The sequence below is a fragment of the Chiloscyllium plagiosum genome, chromosome 24 (assembly GCF_004010195.1).
Source record: "Chiloscyllium plagiosum isolate BGI_BamShark_2017 chromosome 24, ASM401019v2, whole genome shotgun sequence".
In the NCBI taxonomy this organism is placed as follows: domain Eukaryota; kingdom Metazoa; phylum Chordata; class Chondrichthyes; order Orectolobiformes; family Hemiscylliidae; genus Chiloscyllium; species Chiloscyllium plagiosum.
Window position 1 is genome coordinate 51,422,588 of NC_057733.1, and position 19,858 is coordinate 51,442,445.

The window sequence follows — 19,858 nt, forward strand, 5'->3', positions numbered from 1 at the left end:
TATCATTTATTGTATCCGTTTCTCCCGATGCAGTCTCCTCTACACTGGGGAGACTGGGCGCCTCCTAGCAGAGCGCTTTAGGGAACATCTCTGGGACATCCGCACCAATCAACCCCACCGCCCCGTGGCCCAACATTTCAACTCCCCCTCCCACTCTGCCGAGGATATGGAGGTCCTGGGCCTCCTTCACCGCCGCTCCCTCACTACCAGACATCTGGAGGAAGAACGCCTCATCTTCCGCCTCGGAACACTTCAACCCCAGGGCATCATTGTGGACTTCAACAGTTTCCTCATTTCCCCTTCCCCCACCTCACCCTCATCCCAAACTTCCAGCTCAGCACTGTCTCCATGACTTGTCAGGACTTGTCCTACTTGCCTATCTCCTTTTCCACCTATCCACTCCACCCTCTCCTCCCTGACCTATCACCTTCATCCCCTGCCCCACTCACCCATTGTACTCTATGCTACTTTCTCCCCACCCCCACCCTCCTCTAGCTTATCTCTCCACGCTTCAGGCTCTCTGCCTTTATTCCTGATGAAGGACTTTTGCCCGAAACGTCGATTTCGAAGCTCCTTGGATGCTGCCTGAACTGCTGTGCTCTTCCAGCACCACTAATCCAGCATCTGCAGTCATTGATTTTACCATGAGGAGGACTAAACTGCAGTTTTGTGATTTCTTCTTCTTTTTATATAACATTCAAGTCACTCAATAGATGTGACCACTTCAACCTTTGATAGTACTGTTTTTTCCAGGGAGTCTAAGGAAATTAACATTTTTATATTTTTTCATAGGGTGTGATATTGCTGGCTGGGCCATCCCTAATTGTCCTAGAAAAAATGGTGGTAGCTGCCTCCTTAAACCATTGTGATCCATGTCATTGAGGTCCACCCAGAGTGCTTTAAAGGAGGGTGGTCCTGGATTTTGACTCAACCACATTGAAGGAATAGTGATATATATCGAAGTCCAGATGGTGTCTGTCTTGGAAGGGAGCTCCTTGGTAGTCTTGTTCTATGTACCTTCTGCTCTTGACCTTCTAGACCGTACAGATCAAGGTTTGGGAAGGTGATGTCTCAGGAACCTTGGCAAATTACAATGTATGGGTTGTCTTCCACTTCTGATGTACTTTTAAATTTGATCCAATGCGTATTTAATCTGGATCTTATCATTCCGAAAGCCAATGTTAAAAAAGCTGCATCTGCACAAAAGCACACTGCCAAACATTTTCGAATTCTAATGGATGATTGTTTTTCCAGATAGGAAATTATGATTTTAAATACCCAGCACAATCTCAACTCTCTTTTTCTTATCAATTTCCAATACCCAGAGAATGCCACATATTAAATTTAGCATGAAGATAAAATAACAACAGAAATTAAAAAAGATATTAATTGTATTAATAAGTAACAATCCACCATCATTAATTAAAGCTCACTTTAACAAGAAGGTTGCTTGCTAGCATCTAAACACACTACTGTTCAAAACAGCAATTTATTTCATGTCTTCACAGGAGGGAGAGTTACCAGGAAGGTCAGCATTTGTTGTTCGTCACTCATTCATTGAGCGCTTTAAAAATCAGGTTGCGATCTCTGTGGAAAAATAATTTATTATTTTGTCTTTGGACCTAATCTGCCATTTTTGAGGGTTAAACTCTCCTCCATAGAATTGTTTATCACAGCAATATGATCTATGGCCTTTTGGATCAATGCTGTTTCTTTGAAAAGATATCCAAATAATCCTAATCTCCTGTAGTTTCTTCACATCCCTCCACCGTTCTTCCTTTTCAGGGACATATTCAAGAGCCATTTTAGACTTTGTTCATAAGATTAAACAGAAACCATATAAACTCATGATTCAAATATTACTTTCCAAAAAAAGGCTTCGTACAATATCCAACTGAAGTAACCTGCCTTTTGAATGCTTCCCCAGAAATTGTCAGCTGGGGAAATACTGTTGGTAATGATGATGAAAACAAGTCCACAGAAACCATCCAATGTCTTGGACAGCCTCTCAGTTATCTCAACTTACATACATTTTGGGAGAACTGCAGATACCCTAGCTCCACTGTTTAATATAACATATTAAAAACTATGTTTTAAGATTATCCTTTTACATGACAAGAACAAATAAATGAAAGATAACCTTAAATGCATCTTTGAACTTACCATGTATACCATGAAGGAGAAGACAATTTGATATCTCACCACTTGCCCAAATCTCCTATTAATGTACTGTCAGAGGGGAAACAGAAGATGTAAGAACTTGAAGAGTTTATAACAGAATTGATAAAAAACAATAAATTGGTTCTACTTTTGGGAGAGCCTTAAAGTGAACAATCTATTAGGCTCATTGTTACCAGCACAACATGATACTTTAACATTTCTTGAGTTTTACATTCTTAACAAAAGTGCTAAGCAGTGCCAATCTTTTGGGACTGCTATTAGATTAATGTGGTACACATCAATGAGTGGGCCGTTTATGATTAAACCGCGTTGTGTCAGGTCAGAATCATATCAGCTCCTTTCTGTACTTCCTGAAGTCATTGTGATCACCATATCAGCCTGCCCTGCTTCACCTTCTTTGCTTCTTCACTTGAATCTCCCAGTTCTCAATCACCCAGCTTTGCTTTCTTCTCTCTTTCTTCTGCTCATTTATTTTCCTTCCTTATTCCAATCTTTTCTCCTTTGCAAAAGACTGTTCTGCATTGCTTCACAATGTGTACAGAATAGTGCAGGGACTAAATCACTCCTTTCTCACCCGATATGGTCCTGTAATTTAAAATCACAGGCATCAAGACCACCAGATCCAAACCAACACCATCGACATTCAATATGCAGATGATGTCACAGGGCTTGATGTGCTATTTTAACTTGAGACTTGAACAGGAGAACAATAATGGCTTGCTCTCCATTTGAAATCTGTCAGGATCTGCAGTCAGGACCACAAAATGCAGCTTTCCTTTTTTATAGGATTCATTATGAGCAGGGAAAGGCATTAATGCTTCTCTGACCTTCAGAGAGAAACCTGAGATCAACCTGCACCAGGTTACCACTTTGTCCTTGTGAGTATTCACTGGTCCTGACTATCCAACTAATGTGGAGACTGTTCTTGGAGGTTCCAGTAGTTAGATAACGGGCAGGTAACCAGATCTAATCATTTTCCCAGCCTTTTAGAATGAGGCAATGGTTCCTAATAAAAGTGTTCACTTACAGCAACGTAACTAATTAAATAAAGCAAATTGTTACATTGATTAAGATTAAGTATAATTTAAATTAATCAAATATTGTGGTGTATCAGGCACCTAAGGTATACAACAAAAGGGCCACCCTATACTATGTGAATATACAAAATGAGATTTGTAACAGGTCATTCAGACCTTCGAACCTGCTCCAACCTCTCATTCTCTTCCACAACCATTTCCAGTTCCTGTTCCAGGGAGTACACCATCCCTTCAAGAGGCAAACTAACTTTGGGTCCAACTAATTTTTCTTGATTTTGCACCAACCGGTTCCACGTGTAGCCACTCAACAGGGTGGTTAGCATTGACTGTATGCAAAACTCATTCAAATTAACCAGCCCAGCAGCAGGAAGTTTGCCTGCATTTGAAGCAAAGCATGCTGGTTAAATGTGTATCTATTACCAATGCCTGCTTTCCAGCCGAATTGATTTTTGTGAACAGTGCATTGCAAATACCGTAAGTTACCAAGTGGATCCTCAGTGCATACACTGTTTAGACTATAGGAGAATTTACCCTGAATTGGTGCATATGCACTGCAAATCAACAATGAGGAAGAATGGTGAAGCGATTGTTGTAGTGATTGTAACGAGGTCAACCAGGTGGACCTGACAGAATTAGTTCCTTGACTGGGGCTGTTAACCAGGTCCAATCAGGGAGCCCTGGCAAACAGAGAGAACAGGAGTGGGTTAGGGCCGACTGCCTGCCCCACTTCCGCGGTTACCTTAGAACCCGGGTGTCCTTGGAGAAGGAGCACACGGTGTCGACCAACACCCTGGAGTTGTTCAGGGAGAGGTGGGCGCCGCAGGGAGTGGAGTGCATAATTTCTCCCTCCAACTCTATTTTGATTTAGTCCCTACCCTCCCCTTCACTGTTTTTGATCACACAGCACTGCCCTTTGATGTGAAGGGCAGTGTTTGTCACTGGCCACCCGGGTGTTTTCCTATCTTCCTGGTGGTGGAATTTGAATAAAGATTGGTGCACTTTGTGTCTTTCACTGTGTCTCACACCTGCACACACACACCATGGGTGCTGGGGAAAAAATAAGCACTACCGCACTTAGGCGGTAGTGTGGGGGGGGTTAAAAAAAAAACTGGAGATTTGCCTAAAAAAAAATAAACTGGAGATTTGCCTGCCCCTCTTCCGCGGTTACGAAAAAAAAAGAACAGGGATGGGCGCTGCAGGAAGTGGAGTGCATTATTTCCTCCTCCAACTCTATTTTGATTTAATCCCTGCCCTCCCCTTCACTGTTTGATCACACAGCACTGCCCTTTGATGTGAAGGGACTGCTTGTCACTGGCCACCCGGGTGTTTTCCTATCTTCCTGGTGGTGGAAATTTGAATAAAGATTCGTGCACCTTGTGTCTCTCACTGTGTCTCACACCTGCACACACACACCATGGGTGCTGGGGAAAAATAAGCACAACCTCAGTTAGGCGGTAGTGTGGGGGTTTCAATAAAAAAAGAGAAAAAATTAATAAATAAACAGGGGTGTCAGAGGTTTTGTTCACTCTGACTGCTGTCTCTGATGGAGCTGGATCAGCGTCAAGTACTATGTACATATAGATAAAGCGAGACTTGGTGATGGGATACCGGCCCCTGTAGAGTTATTTCACGGTGGTGCCAGTAAAAAAGAATGTTCCCAAAGAAATTTACTTGCAACAATTGTCTCTGAGCTCAGATAAGCCTTTTTGGCATCATGCTTGTGTTTGGGAAGCTTGACTCAGTCAATCATGCCATAGAAGACCGGGCCCCCAGTGTGTGGAAAAAATACGTTATTTTTTGGGGCAAATACAGTAGAGGAGATGAAAAGCAATGAGTAATTCACCTGACAGCTTGAGAACACACAGCTTTTGCGGTTATTAGGAGCCTAACATTTTTTGAGGCACCTGATACTAAATCTTTTCATGTGTTGATGGATTTAGTTAAGGAATATTATGACCCCAAGCCTCCTCTAATCCTGAGTCATGATCAGTTTTACTCAGCAGTTCGAGAACCAGGAGAATCCACGTTGGGATTTTTGATGAGGTTCAGACAACATGTGACTTTGGTTTAACCCTTAATGAGATGCTGAGTGACCGTTTGGTATGTGGGATTAATGATGTAACTATGTAAAAGTGCCTACTAGCTGAAGCTCAAATGGACTTCAAACAGGCACTACAACTGCAGCAAGGGGAGCATGTGAGCTACAGGGTGTGCCAATGGAAGTGGACACCCTCACCAGGCTGACTGAGCTGGGGAACACCACTGGAGTGAAGGCAATTGCATAACCTCATTCAGGACATAGCCTGAAAAGAGGGACTCTTGGTCAGCCCACAGCAAAACCACAAAGTTCAGCCTCAGCCAAATGGTTACCATTTTCTCCAGGCTCCAGGCTGGCAAGCCATTGTAGTTGCTGCTGGTATACAGACAGCAAGAATCCCACTGGATTTAAACAGAGCAAGAGAACTCATAGCCCGGTACCGAGGAGAGCGCACATCCTGGAAAGTCCACCTACATCTGGTTTGGAACAGTTTAATTGGTTCTGATTTGGATGTTGCTAAGCAATCAAAATAAACACCTGGTTAAATGGTCACCAAGATCTAATGGAGGTTGATACCAGTGTGACTGTATCAGTGATTACATAACCAGTCTTTAACAGAATTCGCCCTGGACTCTAATCCTTAAGTTTATGCTAGACCGCAGCCAGATTGAGAACCTATTCCAGGGAACCATTACTGATTAAGGGTACAACTTTGGTTCCGGTTTCTTATGAGAAGCAGTTGGTTCAGTTCTCACTGATTGTAGTGAAAGGCTCGAGTCCAAGCTTGATGGGGCGAAATTGGTTGAGAAAGATTCACATTAATTGGCTCAACATTGTTCAATTAGCAAACAGCTACCCGAATGAAGTGCTAATTAAATAGTCAGGAAGGTTTAGGGACTATCAAAGGAGCCAATGCCCCCTTGAATGTTGACCAGGAAGCAATTCCATGATTCGGTAAGGCCCGCACAATGCCATTTACCTTATGGGCAATATTGAGGTAGAAATCAGGAGGCTGGAAAGTGAAGGGGTCTTTCACAAAGATGACATGCTCCACACTAACCTGTAATTGTGGTTAGATGAGGATTCCCAGAGGTATGCTGCATTTAATACCCTCGGGGGTTTGTACCAACATACGAGATTGCCATTTGCGTATCATCAGCCTGTGCCATTTGTCAGTGGGCAATGAAGAACATTTTACAAGACCTACTCCAAGTCACCATTTATCTGGATGACGTGCTAATAACAGGGTAGACCAATAAAGAGCTCTTGGAGAACTTGAACATGGTTATTAGAATTTCTCCAAGGTGGGTATACACCTTAAAAGGGAATGATGTGTGCTCCAGGCACTCCAAGTGACTTGGATGACAAAGTCGACAACACACATTGGAAGATAAAGTGAGGTTCCCGTGTCTGTTCTGGAGCTCAGGCCTTTCCTTGTGGTGGGAAGGAAACTGCTGGTGTAAGTGTGAGACCAGACCCAAGCAATCTGGCTGACTCTTAACTACTCTCTAGGGATGGGCAATAAATGCTAGCCTGGCCAGCAACGCCCACATCCTGTGAATGGATTTTTTAAAAAAAGGATCATTGACCTGAAACATGAACGTACGGTATTTATCCAACATTTTCGGGATTTATTTGATTTCCTATTTCTCTCGTCACAGATACTGCTAGAGCTGCTGAGTTTCTGCAGCATGCTCAGTGTTAGTTTGAGATTTACAGTATCCACAGTGGTTTCCTTTTATTTGACCAGAATACGAACCTGGTAATATGTGGGAAGAGACTGCCAGCTTCTGACTGAAGATTTCATCAACTACCAAGTCAGCTGGTTTTAGGTGGGAGATTTGCAGCATCGCATCTTATTAGGAATGACTTATCAGACTATTTAACAATAACTGGTGAGATGTGTTTGATCAAGATTTTGTGTTAATCTCCCTTGACTGCATGGATATTTGATGCTGTCAATAGAGGCTGCCTTTAGCAGATAAATTAGATGACCCAAGTTATATTTGGGATATATCAGTGATGGATCAATTCTCAGAGATTTTCTGATCCCCTTAAGAAACAAACTGCTCCCACTGCAGAAAATACAGCAAAGGAAAGACTAAAATGTGAAGACAAGAAAAATCCAAATGCCATGATTGGAGAATTTCCATAGTATTGTACCATCAATGTACATCAACATTAGCTTCATTGTGAATATTTCCATAGACCCAGTGGTGTTTAAAAAAAATTGATCATTTAGGAATTGCGGGCTATGCCAGCATTCATTGTCCATTCCTAATTGCCCAATGGGCAGTTAAGAATCAACCACATTGCTGTGGATCTGGTGTCACATGTAGATCTCTCTATAGGCCGTTAGAGAACCAGATGGGTTTTTATGACAATTGACAGTGGATACATGGTTGCCACTGGATTGATTTTTAAATTAAACTCAAATTACCATCTGCCATGGTAGTATAGCCTCAAAATTAGGGGGAGCAGATTTAGGACTGAATTGAGAAGGAACATTTTCACCCAAAGAATTGTGAATTATGGAATTCCTTGCCCAGTGAAATGGTTGACACTACTTTAGTAAATGTTTTTAAAGCTAAGGTAGACATTATTTTGAACAATAAAGGAATTAAGGATTAAGGTGAAAGGGTGGGTGGGTGGACCTGAGGCCACGAAAAGATCAGCCATGATCTTATTGAATGGTGGAACAGGCTCGAGGGGCCAGATGGCCCACTCCTGCTCCTGGTTCTTATGTTCTTAGAGCATTAGCCTGGGGTTTCTGATTAACTACTCCAGGGACATTACCACTACAGTACCTGCTCTTGAAGCCACAGTGGTCAACTATTCTGCTGACAGAAAGTGAGAGCAAAATGGTGAAAAACTGGAAGACATAATTAAAATTAGCTTTACCTCATAAGTGCTGATAATGTTTAGTCTGTAGAAGAGTGGAATGTAAACCAAGCAAACAGTTATTGTTGTAAATACTCTAGCAACGTTGAGCATCAGAATATTCAACCCCGTGTTGTACACTTCAGCTGGATAGCCTATCACTGTAACCATGAGCAGAAAAAGCAGAAGATTAGTCTCAAACAAAACATTTCAGGATTTAAACATCAATAATATATCAACTTTAGAAAACTAGAAATCTGAAGGTAAAGATAAACTGGAGACAAAGCAGTCAACTTCGCCACATAAACCATGAGAGGGAAGACACACGATATATGCTCCTGATCTCCTAGCACGTACTCAATACTTTGTGGCTCAATACAGCAAACTGAGGTAATTAAGGACCAGTTTGGACCATTAAACTTTGCACAGTCATAAAGGAGAAATCAGATCCAGAATAAGACACAACCCGAGTAAGTATATAGTTCGGGAACTTTGGGGGCAGCATGGGAATTCAGTGCAAAACTGGAGAGGTGCTTTCTGTTTGCGTCTATGGTCCATAATTTGTAAGGTTTTCTTTTCACAGGATATACTGGAGTCCAGGATCAGAGGCTGAGTGAGAAACATAGAGAGACATCCCAGAAAAACCACAAGTCCATTGGTTGGCAACAGCTGCTAATTTGACTATTTGCAATAAGTTATTTCAGACTGAAGATAAATAAGAGAAACATGAACAGATTACAAATTAAAAGGCCAACAGTAAATTTTTAAAACAAATTAAGAACAAAGCAGATAAAGTAGAGATGCAGGGCCAGGAGATGTATACTACCTGCGTGATGTGGGAGCTGTTCGGTCCCATTGTGATTCAGAGTGACACATCTGTAGGATGTGTTGGTTGCTTGAGGAGGTCTGACTCAGATTTGATGAGCTGGAGTCTCAGCTTCAAACACAGTGACACATACAGGATGGACAGTTACCAGGTTGCTGTGTTTCAGGAGGCAGTCACACCCCTTAGATTAACTAACTCAGGAAGGTGTGATGACAAATGAGACAGGTATCTAGGAGGTAGTGCTGAAGAAGCCTCAGCCTTTGAGTTTGTCTAATGAGTTTGAGGTCTTGCTCCCTGTGCAGATGAGAATGAGGGCTGTAGGGAGAACAATCAAACTGACCATTGTACAAAGAGTGCTTCAGGGTGGGGAGGAGTAAAGAGAAATGACCCAGACCAGATTGTCCAACACCACAGGATTCTGAAGGAGATGAGCTGTGTAAGCATTGATGGTCATCTTTTAGGAAACACTGGAGTCAGGGAGGATTCCAAAGCACTGGAAAATGTAACACCCCTGTTTAAGAAGGGAGACGGAAGGAAGATATGAAATTATAGGCTGGTTAGCAGGTTTTTGTAAGATTTTACAGTCCATTATTAAGGATAAGATTGAGGAGTATTTGGAAGTGCATGGTAAAATCCCGCTGAGTCAGCATGGTTTCATCAAGGAAAGGTCATGCCCAACAAATTTGTTAGAACTCTTTGAGGAGATAATGAGCAAGTTAGTCAAAGAAGAGTCAGTGGACATGATTTATTTGGATTTCCAGAAGGTCTTTGACAAGGTGCTGCACAGGAATCTGCTAAATAAGATAGGAGCCTATGGCGCTAGGAGCAAGGGACAGGCATGAATTGAGGATTGGCTGACTGGGGGAAAGTGGAGGGTGGGGATAAAGGTGTCTTTTTCAGGATGGCAGCCAGTAACCAGTGGAGTTCTGCAGGGGTCAGTGCTGAGACCACAACTATTCACATTATACATTAACGATCTGAATTAATAAATTAAAGGCAATGCCACTAAGTTTGCAGATGGCAGAAAGATGGTGGAGGGACAGTAGAGTTGAGGAGGCAGTGAGGCTACAGAAGTAAGGTGTGAGGTTATGTCTTCAGTACTAATATGGACCACAACCTTTAGCTGCTCACTTTCCTTTTCAGAATGTCCTATGCTCTTTCAGTGATATCTCTGATCCTGGCACCTGGGAGGCAGCACACCATCCCGGAGTCTCAGTTGTGATCATTGAAACAACTATCTGTGCCCCTGATCATGCAATCCCTTGACACTACTGCCCTCAGCTGCACTTCAACTCTCCCTGTTGTACAACAAGGTCAATCATGGTGCATTGATCTGGCTACTGCTGTTGTTTTCCCCAGAATATTCATGTCAGTATACTTGCTTGAGAGTGGCTTAGCCAAAGGGGACTCCCTTTATTATCAAACATATACTTTATTCATAAAAATTCTCTATCTACAATCACAGTCTTTGCATATCTAGAGAAACAAAGATTGGAATTTGAAATGCCCTGCAGGTGCAAAAACCAAAGCCATTCCTTCCTCATGCAGGACAGTATTTACATACATTCAGGTAACCAGAGGCTCCGATAATGGAACAGACCCTTGGTATACTTGGGCAGAAAGACCTTAGGTCATAGTCTTTCCCCACTGCACATTGACAGCAACCGCCCCAAGCTTTAGTGTCCCCCTCAGCATGTCTTGCTAGACCTTGGAATGTACCAATCTGCAACACTCAGTCGAGGTCAACTCTTTACACTGGAAGACAGTGAGGTCTGCAGATGCAAGAGATCAGAGTTGAGAGTGTGGTGTTGGAAAAGCACAGCAGGTCAGGCAGCATCCGAGGAGCAGGAGAATCGACGTTTCGGGCCGGATCCCTTCATCAGGAATGAGGCTGGGAGCCTCCAGGGGTGGAGAGATAAATGGGAGGGGGTGGGGCTAGGGAGAGGGTAGCTGAGAGTGCAATAGGTGGATGGAAGTGGGGGTAAAGGTGATAGGTCAGAGAGGAAGGTGGAGTGGATAGGTAAGAAGGAAGGTTGACAGATGGAACAGGTCATGAGGGTGGTGCTGAGCTGGTAGGTTGGAACTGGGGTAAGGTGAGGGGAGGAGAAATGAGTAAACTGGTGAAATCCACATTGATGCCCTGGGGTTGAAGGGTCCTGAGGCAGAAGATGAGGTGTTCTTCCTCTAGGTGTCGGTTGGTGAGGCAGCGGCGGTGGACCAGGCCCAAGACCTACAGGTCCTTGGCAGAGGGAGTTGAAATGTTCAGCCACGGGGTGGTGGGGTTGATTGGTGCGGGAAGACTAACAAGTTTTGGGCTAACTGAAAAGCATCTTTTGCTGAATTGGTGGTCCACAGTGGACTTAAACACTGCCTGCTGTTTACACGCCATCCCCCATCCCCCACCTCACCCCCCACCCCCCACCCCCCACAGTCACCCATCTATCTGTCTGAACCTTTGGTTCCTTCTCCTCCACAACCTCCTTCTCAGCTGTAGTGAGCAAGCAGAATCCTCCTCTGTCCCTTCTGATTAATCTGGGATAGTCATGATGGCATGTTGATGGCATGAGGCAGATCATGTCTAGCAAGTTTAATCGAATTTTTTGAGGTGTGTAGGTGAGAGTAATGTGGTTGATGTAGTTTACATGGAATTCACTAAGCCTTCTGACAAGGTCTTGCATGGCAAATTGTTAAGAAGCTAAAAGCTCATGGGATCTCGGTAAATATGGCAATTGGATCCAAAATTGGCTTTGCAACAGGAAGCAGAGGGTGATAGTTGAAGGGTGTTTGTCTTACTGGAAGCCTGCGTCTACTGGTGCCCCACAAAGCTCAGTGCTGGGCCCCTTGCTGTTTGTTCTGTACATTAATGATTGAAACATGAATATAGGAGGGATGATCAGTAATTTAGCAACTGACATGAAAATTGGTGCTATGGTAAATAACAAGGAGGAAATACTTAGACTACAGGATTATATGTTTGTTATTTGGGCTGAAGAGTGGGAATTAGAATTTAATCTGAAAACTGGCAGGACTTGTTTGTAGTAAATATTTCTTGATCCATCTCCCTCTCAGACCTACCACGACAACAAGCTCACATCCATTTCTCATTGCATCCACATACGCCTGACTATTCAGCTCTGACAGGCATGTCACACAAACACGTTGCAACACACTTATTCTTTCCCTTTTTCTGAAGGGCAAGGTAGTCGGTAACATTGGGAGCAGCAACAAACCAGTAGGAGACAGTCATGGCCACACCACCACACTCCCCACAATGAAAGATGCTGCATTATTATCAAGCTGTTCCTGAGGCTGTGACAAGGAGCATCACAGAAGCCGTTCTGGACAATAGTCTATTTCTTTCCTTTGCACCTTCTGAAATACAGGGAAACAGGACGAACTAGTCATTTGGATACAGAACTGGCTCAAAGGTAGAAGACAGAGGGTGGTGGTGGAGGGTTGTTTTTCCTACTAGAGGCATGTGACCAATGGAGTGCCACAAGGATCAGTGCTGGGTCCATACTTTTCGTCATTTATATAAATGATTTGGATGTGAGCTTTAGAGGTATAGTTAGTAAGTTTGCAGATGACACCAAAATTGGAGGTGTAGTGGACAGAGAAGAAGGTTACCTCAGATTACAACGGGATCTTGATCAGATGGACAATGGGCTGAAGAGTGGCAGATGGAGTTTAATTCAGATTAATGCGAGGTGCTGAATTTTGGGAAAGCAAATCTTAGCAGGACTTATACACTTAATGGTAAGGTCCTAGGGAGTGTTGCTGAACAAAGAGACCTTGGAGTGCAGGTTCATAGCTCCTTGAAAGTGGAGTCGCAGGTAGATAGGATAGTGAAGAAGGTGTTTGGTATGCTTTCCTTTATTGGTCAGAGTATTGAGTACAGGAGTTGGGAGGTCATGTTGCAGCTGTATAGGACATTGGTTAGGCCACCGTCGGAATACTGCATGCAATTCTGGTCTCCTTCCTATCGGAAAGATGTGAAACTTGAAAGGGTTCAGAAAAGATTTCCAAAGATGTTGCCAGGGTTGAAGGATTTGAGCTATAGGGAGATGTTGAACAGGCTGGGGCTGTTGTCCCTGGAGCGTCGGAGGCTGAGAGGTGACCTTACAGAGGTTTATAAAATCATGAGGGGCATGGATAGGGTAAATAGACAAGGTCTTTTCTCTGGGGTGGGGGAGTCCAGAACTGGAAAGCATAGGTTTAGGGTGTGAGAGGAAAGATATAAGAGACCTATGGGGCAACTTTTTCACACAGAGTGTGTGAGTGTGTGTGTGGAATGAGCTGCCAGAGGATATGGTGGAGGTGAGTACAATTTCAACATTTAAAAGACATCTGGATGGGTATATGAATAGGAAGGGTTTGGAGGGATATGAGCTGGTTGCTGGCAGGTGGGACTAGATTTGGTTGGGATATCTGGTTGGCATGGACCAGTTGGACCGAAGGGTCTGTTTCCGTGCTGTACATCTCTTTGACTCTAAGACACTAAATCCCATTGCAACCTCAGCCTCCAATCTGGTATAATGTATGACCTGCAGATACAAACCATCAACCACTTGCTTTCCCCATTCCCACTACACACTCTACAATATTCCGTGTGCTCAGACAACCTGGTCATTGACTAATGATGGAGGACATAGGCCTGAAGAGCAGAAACCCTGAGGAAGGGCCATCACTTGATGTGACACTTCCAACAGGACATTTAACTGCACTCTGCAATCTCTAATGGTGGGAGTTGGACATGCGGCGTCACCTTGAGAAACTGTAATATTTCTGACCAATGATAAAGGTGATTCAAGCAAAGTTTGGATAAATTATTCAACCTAGGAAGCATTGATAGTTCGTGGCAGCAATAGTCAACTCCATGAAGCCACTTGCAACCCAGGCAAAAAGCTTTCTCAGGGTATTGCTGGGAATGTGGACTTCAGGTTACAATACTGAGATTATCAGCCATGGTTTTATTAAATGATGAAACAGGCTCAAGGGCCATTTAGTCTACTCGTGCTTCTTGCTTGTATATTCAGATCTAACATCAAACACAACTACATTTTTAACAGCATCTTCAAGATTTCTTTCAATCCGAACTTTGAACGCCGTGCTGAGATATTTTAAGGTTTTGCAACTCAGACAAATATTCAAACTAATCTTGAAACTGCAGGGTCAGATTGTAATTGGGTTCTTAAAGCAGTTCAGCAGCAAGTTCACTTTTAAAATGAAAAGACTGTGGCCTTTAAAAGTTTGAAGAGTGATCCATTTTTAAGAAGTCCAAATTGTGACAGTTACATAGACATCATCAACCCTTCAAGAGTATTTCAATCTGTTTAATCCTTTAATGACTCCCACACAAAGACTCCCACCACTTCCCCTGGCTCCTATGGTCTCCCTCATAGAAGAAGGATATTGTAAAATTGGAAGGGTTGAGAAAAGATTTACAAGAATGTTGCCAGGGCTGGAGGATTTGAACTGTAGGAAGAGGCTGAATAGGCTGGGGCTGCTTTCCCTGGAGTGTCGCAGGCTGAGGGGTGACCTTATAGAGGTTTATAAAATCATGAGGGGCATGGATAGGGTAAATAGACAAGGTATTTTCCCCGGAGTGGGTAAGTCCAGAACTAGAGGGCATAGGTTTAGGGTGAAAGGGGAAAGGTATAAAAGAGTCCCAAGGGGCAATTTTTTCATGTAAAGGATAGTGCGTGTATGGAATGAGCTGCCAGAGGAAGTGATGGAGGCTGGTATAAATGCAGAATTTAAAAGGCATCTGGATGCATATATGACTGTGGAAGGTCAAAAGGGGAGACATACTAGCTAATTTGCTGAAGCCATTCATAGAAATTGACTGTGAAAGCCATTTCCCCGACCAGAGGAAACACGTTCTTTAAATGACCCGCTAATTGGATTCTCTCACTGACAATGCTGCTGTACCTCCGCACCCACTGATGAGTGCCACCCGCCCCCCCCCCCCCCCGCCCCCCCCAGGGGTCTCTCTCTCTCTCCCTGGGAGCTCCAGCTAAAACAATATCCCTGCAAACAAGATGTCACCAAACTATTTAATATTGATCGTCTCTAACCACTTGCCACTATGAACAGGATGCTACCCGATCAATTTCAATTGTTCAACTAATCAATGTTCAGACTAGTAGTATTATTAGTCTTCTTAATATTGTTAAATTATCCATCATAGTTAGACCTGTACTGTTCTGTAATAAACAGTCATTTGTAACCCTTTACAAACTGTATACACCTGTAGCTGAGGGAAGGGGTTAGACTCATCAGTGCTGAGCCGCCATTCCGAGCTGAGCCGTCTTTCCAAGCTGAGCCGTCATTCCGAGCTGAGCTGTCATTTCGAGCTGAGCAATTATTCCGAGCTGAACGGCCATTCTGAGCTGAGCGATCATTCCGAGCTAAGCCATCATTGTGAACTGAGCCGTCATTCTGAGCTGAGCGGCCATTCTGAGTTGAGCCATCATTCCGAGCTGAGCGGTCATTCCGAGCTGAGCAACCATTCCGAGCTGAGCGGCCACTCCGAGATGAGTGGCCATTCCGAGATGAGTGGCCATCCCGAGCTGAGCCGACATTCCGAGCTGAGCAGCCATTCCGAGCTGAGCGACCATTCCGAGCTGAGCCGCCATTCCGAGCTGAGCCGTCATTCTGAACTGAGCGATCATTCCGAACTGAGCGGCCTTTCCGAGATGAGTTGGCATTCTGAGCTGAGCGGTTATTCATTGCTGAGCTGTCATTCCGAGCTGAGCAGCCATTCCGAGCTGAGCGGTTATTCAATGCTGAGCTATCATTCCGAGCTGAGCTATCATTCCGAGCTGAGCGGTTATTTCGAGCTGAGCAGCCATTCCGAGCTGAGCGGCCATTCCGAGCTGAGCGGTTATTCCGAGCTGAGTGGCCATTCCAAGCTGAGCGGCCATTCCGAGCTGAGCGGTTATTCCAAGCTGAGCGGCTATTCCAAGCTGAGCGATCATTCCGAGCTGAGTGGCCATTCCGAGCTGAGCGGTTATTCCAAGTTGAGCGGTTATTCCGAGCTGAGCGATCATTCCGAGCTGAGCGGCCATTCCGAGCTGAGCGGTTATTCCAAGCTGAGCGGTTATTCCGAGCTGAGCAGCCATTCCGAGCTGAGCGGTTATTCCAAGCTGAGCGGTTATTCCAAGCTGAGCGGTTATTCCAAGCTGAGCGATCATTCCGAGCTGAGCGATCATTCCGAGCTGAGCGGCCATTCCGAGCTGAGCGGTTATTCCGAGCTGAGCGGCCATTCCGAGCTGAGCGATCATTCCGAGCTGAGCGGTTATTTCGAGCTGAGTGATCATTCCGAGCTGAGCGGCCATTCCGAGCTGAGCGGTTATTCCAAGCTGAGCGGTTATTCCGAGCTGAGCAGCCATTCCGAGCTGAGCGGTTATTCAATGCTGAGCTATCATTCCGAGCTGAGCGGTTATTTCGAGCTGAGCGATCATTCCGAGCTGAGCGGCCATTCCGAGCTGAGCGGTTATTCCAAGCTGAGCGATCATTCCGAGCTGAGCAGTTATTCCGAGCTGAGCGGCTATTCCAAGCTGAGCGGCCATTCCGAGCTGAGCGGTTATTCCAAGCTGAGCGGTTATTCCGAGCTGAGCTGTCATTCCGAGCTGAGCTGTCATTCCGAGCTGAGCGGTTATTCCAAGCTGAGTGGACATTAATCTCTTCCCACCATATTGTGAAATAAACAAACATGTCAATTTCAAAAGGTCTGCGTACAAGGTTTATTGGAAACAGGAAATTTCCCTGACAAAGGGTTTAGAGGGATATGAGTCAAGTGCTGACAAATGGGACTAGATTATTTTCGGATGTCTGATCGGGATGGATGAGTTGGAGTGAAGGGTGTGTTTCCATGCTGAACATCTCCATGACTCATTTGAATTTTGCCATTTCCTGTGGCTGTTAAGATCACTGTGGCTCTCAGACTAGTTTTGCTGTGGACTTGTTTCAGATTACAAGGACACCAGCTAGATTTCTCAGTTTGCAGTAAATTGACATATAGGGAGGTTAACAATGGTCCCTCCAACTGGACCCAAAAGCTACACTCCATTCTTTTTGAACAGTGCAAATCAGGGCCCAAGATTCTAGGGTTACATCTGCAGACTAGGTTTCCAGTAAGTCCAAAGTGCATTGATCATTTTTATCACCCTTCAGCATCAGAGCACTTTGTCAAGGATTCCATCTTATGGAATAGCTGTGAGAACAGTCAGCTGTGGGTTACTCAACAACATTCTCAGAGCAACTGATGAGCGACAGGCTGCCTGTCATCACCAGAGACGAAAGAGGGATCTCTCCCACAGAAACTAGAATATTTTTCTGGGATGGCTCAAGAAATAAAGTAAAAGATTGCGACCAACATTGGGTCTCAGAGCCAAGCTGGCAGTATTTGAACTTCCAGATCATTATTCTGTACAGACATAAAAAGTCCCAATTTGTCATCAGAGGGAATGTTAACGGAGCTGACCACTTATTCCCTATGGACAGAAGGATCTCCATCCTCTTTTCCACAGACTTCCAGTGCTCCAGTAATTTCCAGGTAAGTGTCCATGAGGCATCTGCGGTAGCCTGGGCACTGAAAAGAAAATCAGCATCTAACAGCCCTATGGTAGAACCAGAACATGCCATTGTCCTGCCACATACTGTTATCTGTAGCAGCCCATCTCCCTGTCCAAGATCCTGCCCGAAATGTCGATTCTCCTTCTCCTTTGATGCTGTCTGACCTGCTGCGCTTTTCCAGCAACACATTTTTAAGCTATAATCCCAGTGAGTCAGCATTTGTAGATACGTTTCCTAGCTGCTGAGTTACATGTGATTCTTGTAACTTGTGAAAGTGAGTTTGAATAAGTAAGTCCCTCTGAATGCTAAGGGTTCATTTGTGAGTGAAGGGAATACTGAGAGAAAGTGAATAGTAAAATAATCTGCATGTCATCATCCAACATGAGAGAGGTAGATGGAGGTCACATGAAGATTCTTTGCTTGGAACTGAAATCTGCTGATTTCTCTTGAAGTGATTGAGTAAGGCCTGAGAAATAGTAAATGTTCAAATAACACTTATACAGGAGCCGTGAGACAGCTGAAGGAATGAACTTAAAATCCAGAATTAAAAAGGTAGATCCCTTGGTAACAGAGCAGAATGTGTTCATGCACAGAGAGCTGAGAACAGCTCATGTACAAAAAGTCGAAGGTTTCAAGCACACTCGTTCAGGATTAATGATATATCAAGCAATCAGTTATAGGAAGGAACTGAGCTGCTGCAGTAATATTAGCTCAATGCTTCAGAGCAAACCTTATTAAACTTTTCTTCAGTTTTGAAAAACAAGCCAGGAAATTTGCCTGGCTGTTGACAATTGAATGTAGAAAGAAAAATATGCCATTCTTCCAACCAATATACTGAGTTATAAGCAAGATGCAAAATACCCAGAGAAAACTTAACAGTACTGTGGGCGGCACGGTGGCACAGTGGTTAGCACTGCTGCCTCGCAGCGCCAGAGACCCGGGTTCACTTCCCGACTCAGGCGACTGACTGTGTGGAGTTTGCACGTTCTCCCCGTGTCTGCGTGGGTTTCCTCCGGGGGCTCCGGTTTCCTCCCACATTCCAAAGATGTGCAAGTCAGGTGAATTGGCCATGCTAAATTGCCCGTAGTGTTAGGTAAAGGGGTAAATGTAGGGGTATGGGTGGGTTACGCTTCGGCGGGTCGGTGTGGACTTGTTGGGCCGAAGGGCCTGTTTCCACACTGTAACTAATCTAATCTAATCTACTGCAAAACTGCTATTTATATACAACCATTAACACCACAAAATATCCTAAGTGCTTTGAAAGGGCATTAGAAACAAAATTCAACAGTGATTGACTGCTCTATTAGCACAAGTGAAAAGCAACTTGATTGTAATCCAAGATGGAGGAAGGGAAAAATTTCTGGCTGTAACAGCTGCTCCTTTTTTGAGGTATTTTAGGACCTGGGGGTGATTTCCTCGAATTCCAGGAACAGCAATTACTGTTTTGGAACTTTGGGAAAAAAATGTCAAAACAACAGCAGTTTTAAAAGAGGGAAGAACAGACAAAGGAAGCACATGGTGAGGTCAGTGCAGGAGAGAGAGAGAAAGAAACTGACACAGCAGTGAACCTGCACAGTTACTGCCTTTGCTGTTTGAATTCATGTATCACTGGACATTGGAGTGTGTCTGGGAAAATGAACAAACAGTGAAATTCACAACTGATCTTGGAGGAACTGTTTGGGTGAAGTTCACAGCTCAGAATCAGATAAGTGTATTGTTTTTAAGTGGGATCTACAGAAAGTCTGCAGTAGTGAATAGAGTGGGTTCTTTCTTGATTATATGCTTTTTGAGATATGTCTCTTGATTAAACTTAAAATATAAGCCATAACTTTTAATTTAACCTAGGGCAGTGTTTTGTAGGGGAATAGACAGTGTTATTTTCTGGGTCTGTAGATTGTGAAGGAGCAAAAATGGCCTTTAGTACAGAGATATGTACTTCTTGTCAGATGTGGGAGTTTAAGGAGAGTTTAAGGGTTACTGTGGATTATATCTGCCATAAATGCTGTTGGTTGCGAATCTTATCAGATCTAATGGATTGGTTGGAGAGACGGTTAGAGGCAATGAGGAATTTGCAACAGCAACAGTATGTGATGGATGGCAGTTATAGGAAGGGGGGAAAGTCTCAGATACAGTCAGATAGATGGGTTAACTCCAGGAAAGGTAAGAGAGGTATGCAGCTAGTGCAGGAGCCTTCTGTGGCTATACCCATTTCAAACAAGTATGCTGTTTTGGAAAATGTAGGGGGTGATGGATTCTCAGGGGAATGTAGCACATACAGCCAAGTTGCTGGTATTGAGACTGGCTCTAATGCAATGA

The 19,858-nt window shown here is 44.0% G+C and overlaps 1 protein-coding gene across 2 annotated transcripts in view; it reads right to left on the reverse strand.

Moving 5' to 3' along the window:
• The window catches only part of LOC122562291 (sodium-coupled monocarboxylate transporter 1-like), an 89,462-nt gene that overhangs the window by 54,807 nt on the left and 14,797 nt on the right, over positions 1–19,858 (reverse strand). For both annotated transcript variants that reach the window (XM_043715096.1, XM_043715097.1), the window contains exons 4-5: positions 8,158–8,297; positions 2,164–2,229 (exon numbers count right to left, since the gene is read on the reverse strand). In XM_043715096.1, coding sequence (XP_043571031.1) covers positions 2,164–2,229; positions 8,158–8,297 — 206 coding nt within the window. The remainder of the gene's footprint in view (positions 1–2,163; positions 2,230–8,157; positions 8,298–19,858) is intronic.